Genomic DNA, 19,049 nt, shown 5'->3' with positions numbered 1-19,049 from the left:
AAAACCATAAACATTGTGTTGGGCAAAAGAAGGCAGACAGTAAGAGTATAAATACTATACAATTTGGACATTTATTTATTTATTTAAAGATTTTATTTATTTATTTGAGAGAGAGAGAATGAGAGACAGAGAGCACGAGAGGGAAGAGGGTCGGAGGGAGAGTCGACTCCCTGCTGAGCAGGGAGCCCGATGTGGGTCATGACCTGAGCCGAAGGCAGTCTCTTAACCAACTGAGCCACCCAGGCGCCCCAATACTATACAATTTGTATGATGATCTAAAATAGGCAAAACTAGTCCATGGTGATAGAAATTAAAACAGTGGTGAGATTCCACTCTACATCTACCAGAAAGGTTGAAGAGATGCAATTATATTCTGACGATGATTGCCGGTGAAGATGCAGAGCAACTCATACATCGCTGGTGCAAAACGGTCCATCAACACACACACATAACGAAAGCACATAAAACTGGTAAAATGTGACTGAATAGGGCTGGTGCGCCAGTCACGATGATCTGGTTCTGGTGCTGTACTTGAGGTATGCAAGACGTTAACACTAGGGAGGCTAGGTGAAGGGGTGCACAGTACCTCCCTGGACACCTAATTGTTTCCACAAAAAATACAGTCCAAGCTTCTTAGCAGCCTTGGATGTCCTATGCCATACCATTCCCACATCTTCTCCACTTATTCCTCCTCCCAAGCCAGGCTCTGCAAAGCCTGCAGGACACCATGCCCTTCCAGACCACCAGGCCTGGCCCCCAGGTGGTATGGCCATCTGGACCAGAGCCACCATACATGTAGCTGCTGACCCTGGACCCTGTCACTACCCCCCATGTGGCTGCTGACCCTGGACCCTGTCACTACGCCCCACGTGGCTGCTGACCCTGGACCCTGTCACTACGCCCCACGTGGCTGCTGACCCTGGACCCTGTCACTATCCCCCACGTGGCTGACCCTGGACCCTGTCACTACCCTATGTGTGGTTGCTGACCCTGGACCTTGTCACTACCCCCCCACATGGCTGCTGACCCTGGACCCTGTCACTACCCCCTGCGTGGCTGTTGACCCTGGACCCTGTCACTATCCTATGTGTGGCTCCTGACCCTGGGCCCTGTCACTACTCCCCTGCGTGGCTGTTGACCCTGGACCCTGTCACTGCCCCCCGCGTGGCTGCTGACCCTGGACCCTGTCGCTGCCCCACGCGTGGCTGCCGACCCTGCACCCGTGGCTGTCCCCACCTAAGTCCGGCTAGGGCAGACAAGGTTCCCAAATATGGCAGGAAGAAAAGGTTATTTCGTGCGTAGTTTCTTACATTCATCACCTGTTCTGAAATGACACTGTTGCGGATGCTGTGCCTTAAAAATTAAACAAGTCATTAAAATTAACGTCACCTGTTCCTTTCACTGCGGCCGCTAAACCATCTAAGACTCCCGCCGTACCGCGCCGGCTACTAGCCCTAGACCGCAGGGCTAGTCCCAGGCTCGGCGGGCGCGGAAGGAAGTAAGCGAGCGCCTCCGCGCGGAGAACACACGGAAGCCGCACGTTTGCGGCGTTTGCGTGCGAGGCGTGCGTGAGAGCGCGCGGGGGCGAGACCGGGGGTGGGGCCAGAGGAGCGGGCCGACGGGAGCGCGCTCAAGGCTGCCTGAGGCGCCAAGGAGCATGCGCGCGCAGGGGGCGGGAGGACGGGGGGCAAGTCCGGGAAGGGGCGGGGCTGCGTCCGCGCTCTTGACTTCCGCCGCCTGCTGTTGCCAGGAGCGCCACTGAGTCGGAGGAGGGGACTTTCCGACCCCGCCCCCAAGTTCCTCCTCTGGCCTATAGGAACTGAGCAGTCCCGCGGGCACCGGAAAGAGGCGGAGCCTCCGCCCTCACTGGGCCTTGCGTTCTGGGCCCACAGCGCCCTCTATTGATGCTCTTAGGAGCTGCATGGAACCCGTCCAGTGCACTTTGCACCTGGCTGAAAAGGGTCGCTTCCGCTGGCTTTGGGAAGGGGCGTCCCCACCCAGATCCTAGTGAAGCCCCTCCCCTCAGACACGCATTTTAATGTAATTAAGCAAATTTAGCTAGATAGACCCAAGAAAGGAAAATTTGTTATAATGCTAAGTTAAAGAAGCTAGCTAGAGTCAAGAGGCTAAACATAGTATGATTCCATTTATAAGATATTTTGGAAAGGGCAAGACTATAGGAACAGATCAGTGTGGTTGCCAGCGTCTGGACTACAAAGGGACAGTGGGGGCAATGAGGATGAGGATTGTGGTGATGGTTACACAACTGTATGCATTTGTTAAAACTCACACAACCAAAAACTAAAAAGTGTGAATTTTACCGAATGTAAATTATACTTTCATTTTTAAAAAACCCGAGCAGGGGCACCTGGGTGGCTCCAATCAGTTAAGCGTTTGCTTTCCCCTCAGGTCATGATCCCAGGGTCCTGGGATCGAGCCCCACATCAGGCTGTTTGCTCAGCAGGGAGCCTGCTTCTCCCTCTCCCACTCCCCCTGCTTGTGTTCCCTCTCTTGCTGTCTCTCTTTGTCAAATAAATAAAATCTTTAAAAAACAAACAAATACGCGAGCAGAAAGCGGATTGGTGGTTGCCAAGGGCTGGGAGGAGGGAAGAATGGGGAGATTAGGGGGTAAGGAGTTCATTTGGAGTGATTGAAAGGTTTTGGAAGTGCATAGAGGTGGTGGTTACACAACAATGTGAATATAGTTAAGTGCCTCTTTATCGTTCACTTGAAAATACTTAATTTTAAGTTATGTAAATTTCATCTAAAAAAAAGTAAAAGTTCTAAAAAAACAAAACAAAAAAAACCGTTCAGGCTCCTGCCTGCCATTCTATTCAACAAGCTCCTGGGGTGAGATGTGAATTGGCCGTTCTGCTCTGGCCTCAGTGTCCATGTACCTGTCACAATGTGTGCATGAGGAAAAGCAGGAAAAAGGGAACACTTTGGGGGTTTTTTGGTTTGGTTTTTTTTTTTTTTCAGATTTATTTACCTATTTGAGAGAGAGAAGAGAGAGCGCATGTGGGAGGAGAGGAGCAGAGGGAGTGTCCCAAGTGGACTCCACCCTGTGGGTAGAGCCCAATGGAGGGCTCGATCTCACAAACCTGAGATGACAACCTGAGACAATGAAACCCAGAGTCAGTCGCTCAACCGACTGCACCACCCAGGCACCCCAAGGGGAACACTGTAAAGCTGTCTCTGGGCATGAAGGATTAAGAGTTAAAGGTCCACCTCCCTACCCAGTAATTCGAAATGCCCCTGTGCCACTGACTTCCAACTTCAGATGACGAAACGGATGCTCAGAGATCAACGGGCTCACCCAAGGAGGAACTGACTGCTGGCAGACAGACTCCAGGACCTGATCTCTTTACCACACCAGGAGGTAATACTCCCTTCCCTTCTGTAGCTGGGGAGACTGAGGTTCAGGGAGGTTACACAAGATGAGGAAGTGGCAAAGCCTAGGGACAACCAGGACCCCTGAACATCCTGTGTCCTTTCTCTAAGAGATAGGAACCTGTTTCTTGGTCGTTCATTCTCTCCTTGCCTCCCACCAAGTTGGGAGACACTCCTCCCACCCCGAACACTATCTCCCCTTTTTGCACGATTGCGGGAGTAATCCCAGGGAGTCTGGGGACCCTGCCCTGGCTGCTCATTGCAACACAGCGCTCAAGCTGGGGGAAGTCATTGTGCTCAGCCACACCCAGGCCCCTCTGGTGGGCCCCAAGAGCACCCCATACTCTAGTCCAGAAACCTTCCCCAGCTCCTAAGGACAGCACACACCCAGGAGACACAGAATCTAAAAAACAAAGTACAAACTTTATTTTGTTTCTTTATAAAGGCACGGTGGCCTCTTGGTTTTTTTCCCCCCACTTTCTTAACAAAATATAATAGCTTCTCCTTGAACACAAAGACCTCAAAATTGTAAAAAAAAAAAAAAAAAACAAAAACAAAAACAGAAAACAAGAAACAAAAAACAGAAAAGATAAACAAAACCAAAACCAAAAAGAACCAACAACAAACAAAACAAAAAGAGAGAGACAAAGACATTTTTGGGGTGGAAGATGGGAAACCTGGAGGGAGAGGTGGGGCTGGGTGGTGGTGGGGAGTGGCGAATCCTCGTGCTGAGCCGAGGCCAGGAGGGGAGGGGAGAAGGGCAGCAGCAAACCCCAACCGAGAAGCATTGTAGACCCCCGGACCCCCAGAGAGCCCCAACCCAGCCAGACCCCCCAACCCATGTAAGTGCTTAAAGGAGAAAGAAAAAAAACCAAAAAGAGGAGGGAAGGAGTCAAAAACTGACGGTCTAGGGCTGGCTCTGGGGAGGGCAGAATACCTTGGGGTTTTGTTTGATTTTCCCTGTTCTTAAAAACATGTTTAAATGAAAAAATGCTTTTTGGCGGAGAGAGGCCAGGCACCTGTGTCAGCTTCCCCTGGCCTCCGGGGCGAGGCCCAGCCCCAGGTGTCCCGGTGCTCCCACACGCTCCTGCCACCCCAGCCCCCGGGACCTCAGGTCAGGTGGCTTCGCTCCAAGGTGGGTTTACAGTATTGAAAAAGAGGTCATAAAAGAGACCCAAATGACGTCGTAATTTTGTAAAAATTCCTCACTCGTTCACCTGCGTTGCTCCCTGTTGCTGCCCCACCGGCCCCCTCCAGCCCCAAGAAGGGAAAGGAGGGCTGGGGGGTGGTCAGGGAAGCCCCCCGTTCCCTGCTGGCTCCTCCCGGCTCTGGTCCATGGCGTCGCTGTCCGAGGCCTCCGAATCAGAGGCAGTGTCAGAGGCGTGGGCCTCGGGGAGGCTGCGGCCCGGCTTCACGATGACCGCTCGCCGCTGCTCCTCTTCCTGCTCCTGCCTTTCCTGGGTGCCCTCGATGTGCTGGATCGCCTGGGGGGGGGCGCCGGGCTGCGATGAGGGCAGCCGGGGACACGCAGACAGCCACCTCCACCCCCCCACACACACACACCCCAGAAAGGCCCACAAGGAAGCCTAGCAAGACAGTGGCCGGCCTGCCCAGCGGTCGGAATGCCTCAGCTAAGCCGAAAAACTCCTAGGGGATCACAGTGCAGGGTCGCCTGGGAGTCACAAGCGTCCCTCATTTATATATTTCAAAGTGCCTGTTCACTTACGCAAGGTCTCTGTTATTAACTTTATTATTCAATTTGCTGGGTTTGTGTGCAACTACAGTTGCAGGGGTTGATGGGGTTTTTTTGTTTAGTTCTTTCTTTTTGTGATGCTGTTGGGTCTCCCAAGGGGGGCCATGCAAAGCTGGGCCCAGCAGAGACTTCGGGCCTGACCCACGGAGCTGATCGATCATCCCGTTTCTTCCTCCTGTGCAGGAGGCTTAACTGTCCCCCACCCAGCCACTGCCACCTGCACCCCGCCCAGGGTCCTGGGAGCTGGAGCTGAGAGGAAGCTCTGGACCAACCCAAGAGCTGGATGCAGGAACTTGAGAGCAGGGGGCTCAGGGAGCAAAGAGCCCTCTCAGCAAATCCCATAGAGGGAAGGAACAGGGTCTTCCAGGCCATGCTGTCCCCCGGCCCCTTCTCTGCCCTAAACCTCCAGAGCCACCTCCCACCGCAGACACAGAAAGGGAGACGCGGGAATGGACACAAAGGGCCCATTCCCACGTGATGCCCCGTCCCCAAGCCCAGGTACCTGCACGATGGTGTCCAGGTTTTGCCGGGACGTGGAAACAGAGTTGATGACCGAGGAGGGGCCCATGGTGACAACATTGATGTGGTGGGAGGGAGGGGGTGGTGCCGGCACGATCACTGTGGGGTGGTGGGTGGGAGCCGGAGGGGGCAGGAGCTGCAAGACAGAGGCCCTCAGTCTTTTTCCAAAGGTTCTAGGAGCTGCCCCTTCCCTTCTGTCCTTCTGTCGCTCACAGAGGGACGGCCCCTCGAAACCATCTGCTTCGAGAGAGCCTCTGCCAACCACCCCAGCCCTTGAACTCCTCCACTCACAGAAGGCCAGCCAGGTTGTGCTCCACCCCTCTTATTTTAAAAATGAGGGAAAGGTTGGTCCAGAGAGGGCCTTCTCAGCCATCTGAGATCCTGTGGCCCCTTCACTCTCCAGCACCAAGCAAGCGCTTCAATAGCTAATAAATCCAGTGGTTGTGGGGCACCTGGGTGGCTCAGTCGGTTAAGCATCCGACTCTTGATTTCGACTCAGGTCACGATCTTGGGGTTGTGAGATCGAGCCCCCGCATCAGGCTCCTCACTCAGCAGGGAGTCTGCTTCAGAGTCTCTCTCCTGCTCCCTCTGCCCCTCCCCCCACTCGTGCTTGCTCTCGCTCTCTAAAATAAGTAAATAAAAATTTTTTTAAAAGTAGGGGCGCCTGGGTGGCTCAGTCGTTAAGCGTCTGCCTTTGGTTCAGGTCATGATCCCAGGGTCCTGGGATCGAGCCCCGCGTCCGGCTCTCTGCCCGGCAGGAAGCCTGCTTCTCCCTCTCCCACTCCCCCCCGGCCTGTGTTCCTGCTCTTGCTGTGTCTCTCTCTGTCAAATAAATAAATAAAATCTTTTAAAAAGTTTTTTAAGTAAATAAATCTTAAAAAAAAAAAATACACTGGTTTTCAGGAGTGTGGACTCTAGATTTCGACGGCCAAGCCACTGAGGATCACTAGTGGGCATGTAATGTAACCTTTCTGTGCCTCAATTTTGCCATCAGTAAAATGGGAAGAATAAGAGCTCAGGCCTCAAAGGGCGGTTACAAGGCTTCAACATATGCAGGACACCTGGGAGCAGTAACCTTAGGCCCTGAGTCTGCCCGCTGGGGCCCAGAGGCACTGATGCTGCAGGTAAGAACCCCTCCCGGCACCTCCTGCTCACCTGGGTCCGCAGGTGCTGCTGTTCCCGCTCCAGTTTCTCCTGGTGCAGCAGCCGCACCTGCTCCTGCTGCTGCTGCAGCTGCACCTGCTGTGCGATCACCTTGAGCTTTTCCGGATACATGTGGGCCTCCAACGAGCGCACCTGGGGGCAGGACAATAGGTTTGGGGCAGGGCTCGGACCACACCCCGGCGCCTCCCCCCACCGCGAGCAGGGCCCTCAGGACTGCTGAGGTCGGCCTCCCTAAGCTCTGTCCTTCGCCAAGAGACCACTCGCTCCTGCTGCAAACCCTAGCATGGAGCTCGTCCACCCTCAGAGTAGGGACCAAAGTCCTTAGCGCAGCCTGCCAGGCTCGCCATGACTCACCTCCTCTCCTGCCACGGCCTCCCTCCTGCCGTGCTCCCTCCCACCTCCAGGCCCCTGCCCATGCTCTTCTGTGCAGAGCACGCTTCTCCCCTCTGCCCAGTTAACTTCGAGACTTGACCTCCAACCTCAGCTCAAGTCAGTTCCACGGAGAAGCCATGGGGCAGCCTCCCTGGTTCCCCGGTGCCCACCGTTGGCATTTAGCCTTTATTACAGCTGTGTTTTTATTTTACTTTTTCTTTTAAGATGTTATTTATTTATTTAAGAAAGAGCGAGAGCACATGCATGCACAGACAAGGGAGGGGAGGGGGACGGACTGAGGGAGAGGGAGAAGCAGACTCCCCGCTGAGCAGCGAGCAAGACGTGGGGCTGGATCCCAGGACCCTGGGATCGTGACCTGAGCCGAAGGCAGACGCTTAACCGCCTGAGCCCCTGAGACGCCCCACAGCTGTGTTTTTACAGTGTGAGATCCTCTAATGTTCCCCCACCCCGTGCAGACAGTGACGCCGAGGAAAGGGAGCCGTCTGCTTTGCTCCCTGCTGGGTCCCTCACTCACAGGCCTGGCACAAAACAGGTGCACCTGTAAATAACTGCTCAAAGCAGCAGCCTCACCTGCTCCTCCAGCATCATGCGCACCGAGCGCTCCTTGTCCAGTTGCTGCCTCAGCTCGATCATCTCCCTGCGCAGGTCCTCCGCCTTCTCGTCCTCCCAGATGTCTGGCGACCCGATGCCCTCGTCCTTGTCCTCCGCCCGCCGCCGCTTGGGGGATGAGCCGCTCAGCTCCTGGTGACCCCAAGGGGCCAGTGAGTGTGCTCTGACACCCCCATACTACCAACAGCACCACCACCAGGTCAGAGGACTCCCTCTCAGCCCCCCAAGGCTGTCAGGCCCAGGTGCGCCCCATTCTTCAAATCCAACAAACGGCCAAAGGCCAGAAAGGGAGGCAGAATGGACTTGCTTTCCAGAAATCACCCGGTTCCTTCCAGAGCCCACCCCGCTGCACTTGACGGATAGGTAAATGGAGGCCCAGGCAGGAAGGGAAATGCCTGAAGTAGGCAGGTCAGTGGGGAAGATGCAGCCTGCAACCACATCAGAGTCCCAGGCCATGGTTGAGCCGGGACAGGCCAAACAAGGGAAAGGGAGCCAGGAGGAGGGCGAGGCACTGAGGCAGCACGAGGCCTCCACAGGGTGCTACCTGGATAAAGCGCTTAAGCTGTGTGTTCTGCTGCAGAAGCCTGGTCTTCTCCTGCTCCAGGGAGAAGATGTACTCTGCCGTCTGCTGGAGAATGGCTGCCTGAGGGCGGGAGGGACAAGTCAGGAACCCCAGTGGGCAGGGTCTGCCAAGGCTCACTTTCTTCTCCCCACTTGAGCCCACCACTTCCTCCAGGAAGCCTTCGGGGCCCTAGCCCACCTTGCTGAGCTTCTCTCCATCTGTGTGGGGGATGAGGGTCTTGAGGGACTGGAAGCCCGCGTTGATGCTCTGCATGCGCCTCCGCTCGTTGCTGTTGGCGATCTCCCGCCGAATCCGCCGCTCCTGGTCCCGCTGAGTCTCAGGGGTCAGTGGAATGTTGGCAAGGCTGCAGGGGAGGACAAAGACATGCTCAGGCTAGGTGCCCCCCATACCCTGCCCCGGTGGGACCCTGTCTTTACCATTCACCTCCAGAGAGCCCCTAGTATAACTTTCATCCCTCCCGGTGCAGAAGATGCCAGACCTGTCAGATGCCTACACCCGCAGCAGATCCGGAGGGTGATGGAGTAGTATGCTCTGGGATGCCTGGGTGTCAGTAAGTGTGCAGCCCCAGGTCCCAGCCCGTGTGGGTGGGGCCCAGAAGCCTGAATGGCTACCAAGAATCTCTGTGATTCTGATGCCCATGGTCCCAGACAATTAACTGCAGACACCTGTCCCTGGGACACCTCTGAGCTCCTGGCTATACACCTGGACCCCCTCCTTCAGCACTGCAGGCTTGAGGACTGAGCGAAGAGATCCCTCCTCCCTCCCCATTGCCACACCCGTATCTCCAGCCACACACTCATCTGCAAGCCCCCAGCCTGGCCCCAGAGACCCCATTCTAAAACTTCAAAAACGAGACAGATACCACTCCCTCCAAGAAGGGGATATCGGACCAACCACCCCTGGAGACACTTCTCCCCCAAGCCCACGCACCCCAAGAGACAGGCCCACCCAGTGCCAGACAAGCAAAGCTCTCAGCGTGCCGTCGGAATGGTACTGCAAATTACGTGACCGCATCTTACAGGAGCAGCAGCTAGGGGGGTGAGAGAGAAGGCAGCCAGTGGAAGGGGGGAGGCTGTGGGCCCAGCGGCATCGGCAGGAGGCAAAGGCAGCAGCGGGGCCTGTGGGCCCAATGCCACCGCTCCCGAGGGCTGGGCCTGTGTGTGGCCTGGAGGAGGCATTCCCCCTCTCCCGGACCTCTCCTATAACTCCCCCCGCCCCTGGCCTGATGGCTTCCAGATGCTGGGCTCCCAGAAGAGGCCACTGGCCCCACCCAAAGCCACAGCCCTAGCTTCTTCCTGAGGGGCCCTCCCGGGGGTGACCTGGTCCAGGCCTGGGCCAAGAGAGCTCACACCCCTCGTTCTAGAGAAGTAGGGAAAAGGACTACGGGCAGCCTTATTCCATCGATGGGGACCCTGGGTTCAAAGAGGTGCCCAAGCCCCCGTGCCCGTCCCCAGGCGGAAAGGAGTTTGCTCAGAAACCCAGGAGAACGCATCTACAACAGCTGGAGACAGCCAAGGCCTTTCCTGGCCCCCCAGCCCACCCCATCTGTCCTGCTCCAGGCCTGCAGGACCCTGGACTTGCCCTTGCCCCTTCCTGGGCCTTCGCCTCCTCTCCTGACAGAGAAGTAGTCCACGTCAGCCTCGGCTGGGGGTCCACAGACAAGCCCTCTCCTCCACCAGCACCCCCAAGGCCTCCCCGGGCCCCCTGCCTCAGGATGCAGTTTCAACACGGCACCCCCAGAATGTCGATGTTCGAAAGGGGGCCCACAACCCTGTCTTCACAGATGAGACTCAGGGCTCAGAGTAAGGAGGGACAGGGCTTTAGAGTCAGACTACCAGTCATCTGGCCCCCCACTTCTGGGCCAGGGGCACCTCCCTTCTTCCAGTTTCCCGGCCCCTACAGTGGAGGTGATGGGGTGTCTAGGCGGAACAATGGAGAGGATGCAGGCCCAAGACCTGATATGCAGGGGCTTGCCTGCCCTTTGTGGGGGACATTAGAACCTAGTCCAGGGTAGGTCTGGCTGTGCCCTCCAGACCCTCTGTGGTGGGGAGAAGATGAGGTGGGGTAGGCAGCCTGGCTGGCTCATTTGGAAGAGCATATGACTCTTGATCTTGGGGTCATGAGTTCAAGCCCCATGTCAGGTATAGAGCTTACTTAAAAAAAGAGGTGAGGAGAGATGTCCAAAGGAAGCCAAGCCACCGAGGTCAGACAGCCAGACCAGGGCTCAACAGGCACCTGCAGATGCCAAAGCCCAGCTCCCCACCCCCCGCCCCGCCCCGCTGATGGTACCCTCCACTGATGGCTCACAAAGTGGCTGCTGCTTACCAGAGCCCCATATATAGCCTCAGTAGGTAGTGTCCCTGCCCCTCCCAACAAAAAGGCACAGAAGTAAAGTGACCTGCCCAAGTCCACCATGAAAGACAGGAGGAGCAGGGTGCAGGCAATGCAGCTCCTGCACGTCCCAGCCCCCACTGCCCCCCCAAGTCCCACCAATGCCCCCGACCCCCAAAGAAACCACAGTTCAGCCCCACCTCCCCCAACCAGCCAGCTCATCTGCCCATGAAAATCTCTGTCCTGGGAGACCCTCAGCTCCTCCCTTCTCCCCAGGATGCCCAGGAACTGGAGACACCAAAGGAAAGTGAAGGACCCAGGCAGGGAGCAGAGCCTGCTCATCCTGGCTCCTCCCAATATTCCATCCGTTCTGTCCCCTTCGCCACCAAGTCCATCCACCCAGCCTCCTGGTTCAGGAAACAGCTGCTGGGGCACCTAAGGCGCACTCAAGTCCCAGAAAACAGACTTCACCCCAAAGCTGCAGTTCCTCGTGAGGGACTGCCACCAAGACCCTAATGGATAACTCACTGAAATAGCCCTGGAAGTACCAGCTGATAGTTACTTTAACAGAATGTGGACTAACCAGGGTTTCTGATTGGTGGAATGTTGACTCAGCAGGGGTTCTAACTGGCGAAAGCACGGCTAACCAGCTGTTGATTGGTGGAATCATGGCTAACCAGGAGTTCTGATTGGTGGGAGTGCTGGCCAGCCAGGGGTCCTGATCGCTGACCAACCAGAGATTCCTGTAATGGATGGCTAGTCCAGCTACTGTACTAGATAGGGATAAAGGAGATTTTTTCTGCAAATGCCTCAGAGTTTCTCACACTTCTTTCTGAGTTTTGCACACATAAATGTGATTTACAGGAATGGTAAGGCTCTCTGGCCCCTCCACATCAACTTCAGACTCGCAGGTGAGCAGTGAAGGGAGCCTGGTCCACTGACACCCAGAGTCTGTTGCTTCTCTCCCTCCCAGACTGCCCTCCGACAGTCAGTCTCCAGGAGAAGGGCGGCCAACGGCCAAGAACAGTTTGGGTACCAGCCCTGGGTGCCGAGACTGCCACCCCAATACCAGAGTACCCACAGACAGCCCCCTGGGAATAACACCAGCATAGCAATCAGAGCCTCTGGGGTAGGGAGCACACTCTTCAAGGCAGAATCCTGACCTGTACCTGTTCTTCCTGCCCAGCCCAAAGGCAAGTAGCCCCCATCCACCTACACCCCCAGGCTCGGCTGCAGCCTCAGATTAGGCATGGAGAACTCTCATTTTTCACTGCCCAAAGTCACTCACATACATGTCACTCAACATTTCCAGTGAGATGTGGGAAAGCCCACCTGGGATTTCTCCCACACCCCAAGAGGAGGACAGGAGGGAAGAAGCGACCCTCAGCAAGGATGCCAAGGCGCTCATCCTTCTCTGTGCAGCCAAGTACTGAAGCAGCCCAGGGCCTTCACCCAGCCCCACTGCTTCTATCCATACACCTCACTCTGACCAGCCTGCCACCCCTGCCCTCAGCTCTGAACAGACCATGGCCAGGCTGTTCCCATCAGACACACCTCTCCCCTCTCGGGCTTCCTCGGTCCCTCAGAAGGAGCTCCCTGCACTGTGTTCAAGTACAAACCAGGCCGGCCACTTACTAGCCGTGGAACTCCATGCTTAAGCACTTCATCTTCCAAAGCCTGTTTACCCACCTGTAAAATGGGGGGGCTACTGCCTCACTTCATAGGGTCATGGTGAAATTTAAAAGACATGGAAGAAGAGGGCGCCTGCCTGGCTCAGTCAGTAGAGCATGAGACTCTTGATCTCAGAGGTCATGAGTTCAAGTCCCACACTGGGCATAGAGAATACTTTTAAAAATAAGTAAGTAAAAATGATCCTTAGGTTATAAAAGAGAGAAAGAGATGGATGAAGAAAAAAGAGGTTGAGGGCAACAGGATGCCTTGTTTTTCTAGAGTTTGTACACAGGACTCCAGGACATCCCAAAATCTCTCTTTATTACGGGGCTGACAAGGCTCTTCAGCACCAGATTTTGAGCTGTTAGGACAGGGCCAATCCTGGTTCCCAGCACAGAGTAGGTGCCACATATATACTGGATCAGGGACTCAGGACACCCTCCAAAGCCCCTAACTGTCTCTACCTCCTGAGAACTGGTCTCTTTGCCTCCACCAAGGACAGCAGGAAAACACTTAATAAGACCACAATGCTCCCACTTCTAAGAGTTTGAGTGCTATTTTAACAGACACCAGGCGCTTTCCAGACATACAGCCAACCTTCACAGGTGCTCCATTTTATAGAAGTGGAGAGCAGTGAGACCACACAAGTCCAAAACCACACAGCATGGGCATGAGCCGGGCTAGGAGGGTGATGCGGGGTGGGGGACATATCGGTCGGTGCCCACTGTGCAGTACGGCCCCCTCCAGTGGGTCTGGGAGAGGAATAAGAGAGGTAGGGAGCCCTTCTAGTCCCTGAGGGATGGAACAAAGCCCCCTAGCCTCAGAAGCTGGCCACACAGTCCAAAGGTCCCACCCAACCCACACACTTGATCCCACCTCAGCCCACAGCTTCTGAAAATGAACAAACTCAGAGGGCCCAACTCCACACCCAGTGCACGGGCTTACACCTGTCTCACAGATAGGCAGGCTGAGCATGTCCCCAGGCCTGAGCCTGGGGCACTTGACCCCTAGAGACTGCTGGACTCCTCTAAAGCAGGGCTTGGGACAGGGACAGTGAAGCCAGAGTCCTAGGAGACCAAGAGAGGATTCAACTAAGTCCCAGGCCTGGTAGCCATAGGTCTCCGCTGTGCCAAGCCTGCCCAGGATCAGGCCCAAATAGTCCCCCCCAGCCCTTCTCTGAGCAACCAGCCACTAGGGGTAAGAGCAGGGCTCTGGGATCAGGGTTCAAGTCCCAGCCCCACCACTTGACCTTCTCAGGCTTCTGTCCTCATCCCATATGGGAATCATAAGGCCGCTTAACTGAGGAAGAAGAGTGTGAAAATTCAATGACAAAAATCTAGCAAAACGAATCCCTAAAACATATTAAGAGCTCCAGAATTTTTTTTCTTTACTTATTACAGCTAGGCCCTCCAAGTAGACCTTCTGGAAGGGCCAGCACCCTGAACTTGAGAACTGTTAAGGTAGGAGCCCTGGGGCGAGGTGGGGCGTGTGTGTATACTTGAGCAGCAACCTTCTCCGAACCCGATTTCTGCAGCCCCTACTGTCCACCAGCCTGGGCCACACCACCCCGGGCTCCTCCTCCCTCAATCCCCGCCCAGCCTACCCCGGGCGGCAGAGCACGTGGCCCCAGCCCTAGGGAGCCATTTCGCTCCAGGAGTAGCATGGTTCTAAGGGCGCTGCAGGTTCCAAACCTGGACACACAGGAGAGCCCCAGACGCAGCACTGCCACGTCCCGCGGGCCGCGTTCAGTGCAGATGCCCAGGCCCTTCTGGCCATCGGAGTTTCGGGCATGTGCATTTTAACAAGTGTCCAGGGAAACGGGATGCGAGTGGTGCACGCACCCATCACCCTTGATAAAGGGTGGATCTGGAGCAATCCGGGGCAAACTTGGGAAGTGGCTCCCGGGGAGGGCCGGGGACCTGGGATCACCCACCCACGCACCCACCGGGCTGCAAGATTGAACGCTTTCGGTTTATGGCTAGGGGGAGGGGCGTGGGATGGGAAAGTTTGCAGCCGAGACCTGCGTGCGACAGGCAGCGGCCTCGTGAAGCCAGGGGCGGCGTCCGGTGCCCCCTCCCCAAAAAGCACCCCCACCCAGGGCCTGCCGGGCCCATCCAGCCCTCGGGAGCCGAGCTTTGTGCGAGGAAAGCGTGGCCCGGGCGCGCCTACAACTCCCACAATGCCGCACCGGCAGGGCGCGGGGAACTACAGCTCCCGAGAGGCGGCGCGCCGAGGTCCGCCTACTCCAAGAGGGCTGCAGAGTCACGTCCAGGCCTCGCTAGTAAACAGCGCCCGGGCGCGGGCGGCAAGCGTGCGACCGGCCGCCAACGTGCCGGAGTCCGCGGCGCCACACGGCCGGTAGCGCCGGCCTCTCGGGTCCCACCCATTCCCGCACCCCCATTCGAGCATGCCCCCCCATCCCCGCCGCAGCCCCGCTCCCTGCAAACACATCACCCGGCTCCCCGATCCTTCCCCCCCCCACCCCGCGCCCAGAGCCGCGGCGTGGCTGCATTGTAGCCGCCCGCGCCGCGGCCCCACGCGCGGCCCGGGCCCCCCAAGCCCCCTTGGAGGGGGGCACCCAGAGACAGCGAAGAAGGAGGGAGAGGAAGGAAGCCGCCGCGGGAGGGGGGAGGAGGAAGCGCGGGGGGGAAAGCCACCAGCACCAAGCATGGCCGGGACTGCTGCAGAACCACGTGGGTCTGTTTGCAATTTACAAACGTCGCGACTCGCCCGCCTGCAGCGGACAAAAGTGACCGGGGCCGCTTGGGGCCCCCACGTTCCGGGGGAGGAGGGTCCCCCGGCCGCGCAAGCCCGGCGCGCGGGGCTGTAGCCGCCCCGGCGGCTAAGAAAGGCGAGCGGGGTCGGCAGCGCGGGCCATGCGTGCGCACACGCGCGCCAGCCCCGGCGGGCTGGCCGGGGGCTGCAATCATGGGAAGGGGGTGGGGGGAGGAGGAGTACACACCTACAGAGCCCTCCTATCACTTCTTTCTCTGTTTTCCTGAAATGTTGCAAAGAGGGCACCTTCTGAGTGGGTACCATGAAATACTCCATAGCGATCGGCCCCCCTCCTCTGCACGAGCCGGGTCCCGCGGTCCGCCGGAGAATGCAAGATGGAAATCCGAATCAAAGGGCAGCGCCGGACGGAGGTGCAGAAACGGCCGGTCCCAGATGCTGGCGGCGGCGGCGGCGGCGAGGGGAGGGAGGCGGGCGGGAGGGGCGGGAGGGAGGTCTCTCCGGCCTGCCTCCCCGGGCGTGTGTATGTGTGTGTGTGTTTGCAGCTGATCAGATGTCTGTTTCAAGGCGGGAAACAGCTGGTGAAAACTCAGCACTCCCCCGGCCTCCTTCCGCGGAGTAAGGAATTGCATGTAAACAAAGGACTATTTGCAGCGCCCCCCGGACGGCGCGAGGCCGGGGCGAGAGGGGCGCTGGCCCCCGGGGGCCGGTTGCGGCCAGGGTCTGCTGGCCTACCCCCCGGCACCAGGAGCCGGGGGGGCGTGGGCCGGCTGGGGGGGCGCGGCGTGTATGGAGCGAGCTGCGGCCGAGCTACATGCGCCACTATGGGTGATGAGGTCCATCAGCTGACAGGTTGGCAAGCGTTGCAAAAAAAAAAAAAAAAAAAAAGGCCAGCCACCGCGAGGGAGCCTAACCAGTGCGTCCGGGGTCCGGCAGGGACTGCCTGATGCAGGGTCTCCGCGCTCAGCGGCCCTCTGGCACAGAGGGCGCGCAGCTGGGCCCGACGAAGACGGCTTAGGCGGCCTGGGGTGCTGCTCGGGGCTTTTTCCTTTTCACGGTTGCAGCTGTACGGAGAGGAGCCGCTCTGGCGCGCTCCCTCCGAGCCCAGGGCCCCCTGGAAACTTGCGTCACAGCCACCTCTTCCCACATGTAACTTGGGGCCGACTTCGGAGGCCAGCCAGCCCCCTCCCTCCCTGCCTGCCCAGTTGGCCGCCCAGCCCGGGCTCCGGAGCCTGAGAATCCCGGAGCCGGGGAGGAGGAAGCAAAGGGGGGCGCGCCGGGCGCCTCAGATCCTGGGGCTGCCTTAGGAAACGGGGGCCCCGGTGGGGAGTGAAGGGTGGAGACGGGCCAGGACGGCAGCGGTCCCGGCGGCAGGCTGCCTGCGCGGCTCGGAAGCCTGGTGGCTGCTGCCGGGTACCCGCTTATTACCCTCCCTCCCACTTTCCCCCTCCGCGGGGAAGCTGGACAGCAGCAGGAGGCGGAGGGCCAGAGGGCCGAAGCTTCTCATTCATGGCTAAGCCAGTGCGGGACCTGCTCCTCCGCCAGGGTGCGCTCTCTACTACGGGTGACGGCCCGGGGCGGGGAGGGAGGGACGCTGTGCGGCCAGCTTCCGTCCTCCCTTCCACATCCCCTCCCCTGGCTCCTGGAGGGTTGGCTCCTGGCTCAGGAAGACCACGCCTGCCTTGGAATGTCCTCCCTCCTGCCCACCGCCTTTCCCAATCCCATCCGCCTTCAAGGTTCCGCCCAAATCGCGCCTCCTAATTAAAATATTCCTACTAATAACAAGAGTTACTGTTACTCTAGGAACTATTATTACTAGATATTGCGACAACCTTGTAGATTTTTGCATGCATGTTCTCCGATCCTTAAACAACCTGTTGGGCAGTTTCCCCAAATACAGATCCCAGTCGCTGGAAAGCCTCATTGTGGGGACAGGAAATGTGCTCAGGAAATGATGACTTCTGGGGGGCAAATAGGACACAGGGCCACATAACTGTATACACGGAGTCAGGTCTATAGTGCCTGAGTGGATGAATGTAGGAATCAATGAATGAGAGCCGGGAGAAGTGTGTCTATCCCTTGCTCTTCTCTTACAGAACTGCCTTAGTGGAGCCTGGTTCCCCCTGAGCACCCTGTCATTCAGACTGGTCTCCCCATTTCTGCCAAAGGTGCCAAAACGAACCCCCGCGGTGGTTCAGCCGCCCCTCCCCCAGGGCCTGAAATACCACGGCAGCCCCCACCACCCCACTCCAACTCCCAACACTTAGCCCTCTTTCCCGAAGTGACACAAGACCCTCAAACGCCAGGCTGTCCCCGTTCCCAGGATTCCCAAATTCGGTCCACTGTGCCCCCTGCAAAATCCCTTAGAGCCTCCACCCCTGATTCAGTCACCTTCCTGCTCTAAATTAGGGGGTCCGCAAACTTTTCCTGTAAAGGGCAAGTTATTTGTAATAGTTTCCCATTGCTACTGTAACAAATTAACACGAAGTTCTTGGCTTAAACGAATACAAATGTATTCTCTGGAGGTCAGAAGTCCAAAAGGGTTATATTTGACTAAAATTCTGCTATTGGGGACGTCTGGATGGCTCAGTCGGTTAAGCGTCTGCCTTCGGCTCAGGTCATGATCCCGGGGTCCTGGGATCTAGCCCTGCATCAGGCTCCCTGCTTAGCGGGGAGTCTGCTTCTCCCTCTCCCACTCCCCCTGCTTGTGTTCCCTCTATTGCTGTCTCTCTCTGTCAAATAAATAAATAAAATTTTTTTTTAATTTTATAAAAAATAAAATCCTGTTGTCGGCAGGGCTGCGTTCCTTCTGAAAGCTCTAGGAGAGATTCCTTTCCTTACCTTTCCAGCTTCTAGAGGCTGCCCATGTTTCTTGGCTGGTGACCCCACTCTGGTGGCTCACTCCAACCTCTGCTTCTATTACCATATCTCCTTCTCAGACTCTGACGCCCCCCCCATTCTGCCTCTTTTATGATGACTTTCGGCCCACCGAGATAATCCAGAATAATTTCCCCATCTCAAGATTCTTGCCTTAGTTGTATCTTCAAAGCCCCTTTTGCCACATAAGCTAACTTACTCACAAGTTCCACAGATTGGGATGTGAACACCTTGGGGGGATCATACCATTCTTAGCTCAGGGGCCATACAAAACCTGGCAGAACTTGTCATATGTCCCAGCAGTTCCACTCCTAGGTATATACCCAAAAGAATGAAAACAGGGACTCCAACAGGTAATTGTACACCAGTGTTCATAGCAGCATTATTCACAGTAGCCAAGAGGTGCAAACCACCCACTGTCCCTCAGCTGATGAGTGGATGAACAAAACGTGGTCTACCCATATGATGGAATATTATTTAACCCTAAAAAGGAATGAAGTGTTGGGGCGCCTGAGTGGCTCAGTCATTAAGCGTCTGCCTTCGGCTCAGGTCATGATCCCAGAGTCCCGGGATCGAGCCTCACGTCGGGCTCCCTGTTCCACGGGAAGCCTCCTTCTCCCTCTCCCACTCCCCCTGCTTGTGTTCCCTCTCTCTCTCTGTGTGTGTCTCTCTCTGTCAAATAAATAAATAAATAAAAATCTTTTTAAAAAAAGGAATGAAGTGTTAATATATATTACAATATAGATGAACCTTGAAAACATGGTAAGTAAAATAAGCCAGGATACAAAAGATCACATATTGTATGATTCCACTGGCATGAAATACCTAGAATAGGCAAATTCACTGAGACAAAGTAGATCAGAGGTTACTGGGGGGGGGTGCGGCGGGGGGGTAAATGGGGGAGTTATTGCTTAATGAGTATGGTGTTTCTTTTTTTTTTAAGATTTTATTTATTTATTTGAGAGAGAGAATGAGAGCCAGAGAGCACGAGAGGGAAGAGGGTCAGAGGGAGAAGCAGACTCCCTG

The 19,049-nt window shown here is 56.5% G+C and overlaps 1 protein-coding gene across 2 annotated transcripts; it reads right to left on the bottom strand.

Moving 5' to 3' along the window:
- Positions 1–3,792: 3,792 nt before the first annotated feature.
- TFAP4 (transcription factor AP-4) lies at positions 3,793–15,596 on the bottom strand. Of its 2 annotated transcripts, none has more exons than XM_025859103.2 (7): positions 15,376–15,596; positions 8,589–8,754; positions 8,373–8,471; positions 7,790–7,960; positions 6,818–6,958; positions 5,646–5,798; positions 3,793–4,874 (listed from the first exon to the last, which is right to left on the bottom strand). In XM_025859103.2, the coding sequence occupies exons 1-7, from the start codon at positions 15,462–15,464 to the stop codon at positions 4,680–4,682; spliced, it is 1,014 nt and encodes a 337-aa protein (XP_025714888.1). In that variant the 5' UTR covers positions 15,465–15,596; the 3' UTR covers positions 3,793–4,679. The 2 variants fall into 2 exon arrangements, with proteins under 2 accessions (XP_025714888.1, XP_025714889.1); XM_025859104.2 differs by lacking the exon at positions 15,376–15,596 and adding an exon at positions 8,890–10,636.
- Positions 15,597–19,049: the final 3,453 nt, after the last annotated feature.

The sequence above is a fragment of the Callorhinus ursinus genome, unplaced genomic scaffold, assembly GCF_003265705.2.
Source record: "Callorhinus ursinus isolate GAN/ISIS: 27379988/994484 unplaced genomic scaffold, GSC_fseal_2.0 scaffold13, whole genome shotgun sequence".
NCBI lineage: Eukaryota > Metazoa > Chordata > Mammalia > Carnivora > Otariidae > Callorhinus > Callorhinus ursinus.
Note: the sequence above shows the minus strand (reverse complement) of the source record. Positions and strands in the feature narration are given on the sequence as shown.

Bases quoted from the DNA above. Each gene is read 5' to 3' on its own strand.
- TFAP4 (XM_025859103.2), bottom strand. From the start codon at position 15,464: ATGGAGTATTTCATGGTACCCACTCAGAAGGTGCCCTCTTTGCAACAT. The intron at 6,959-7,789 runs GTGAGGCTGCTG...TCCTGCCCCCAG, and splicing joins GCATGATGCTGGAGGAGCAG to GTGCGCTCGTTGGAGGCCCA. The intron at 5,799-6,817 runs GTGAGCAGGAGG...TCTGTCTTGCAG, and splicing joins AGCAGCACCTGCGGACCCAG to CTCCTGCCCCCTCCGGCTCC.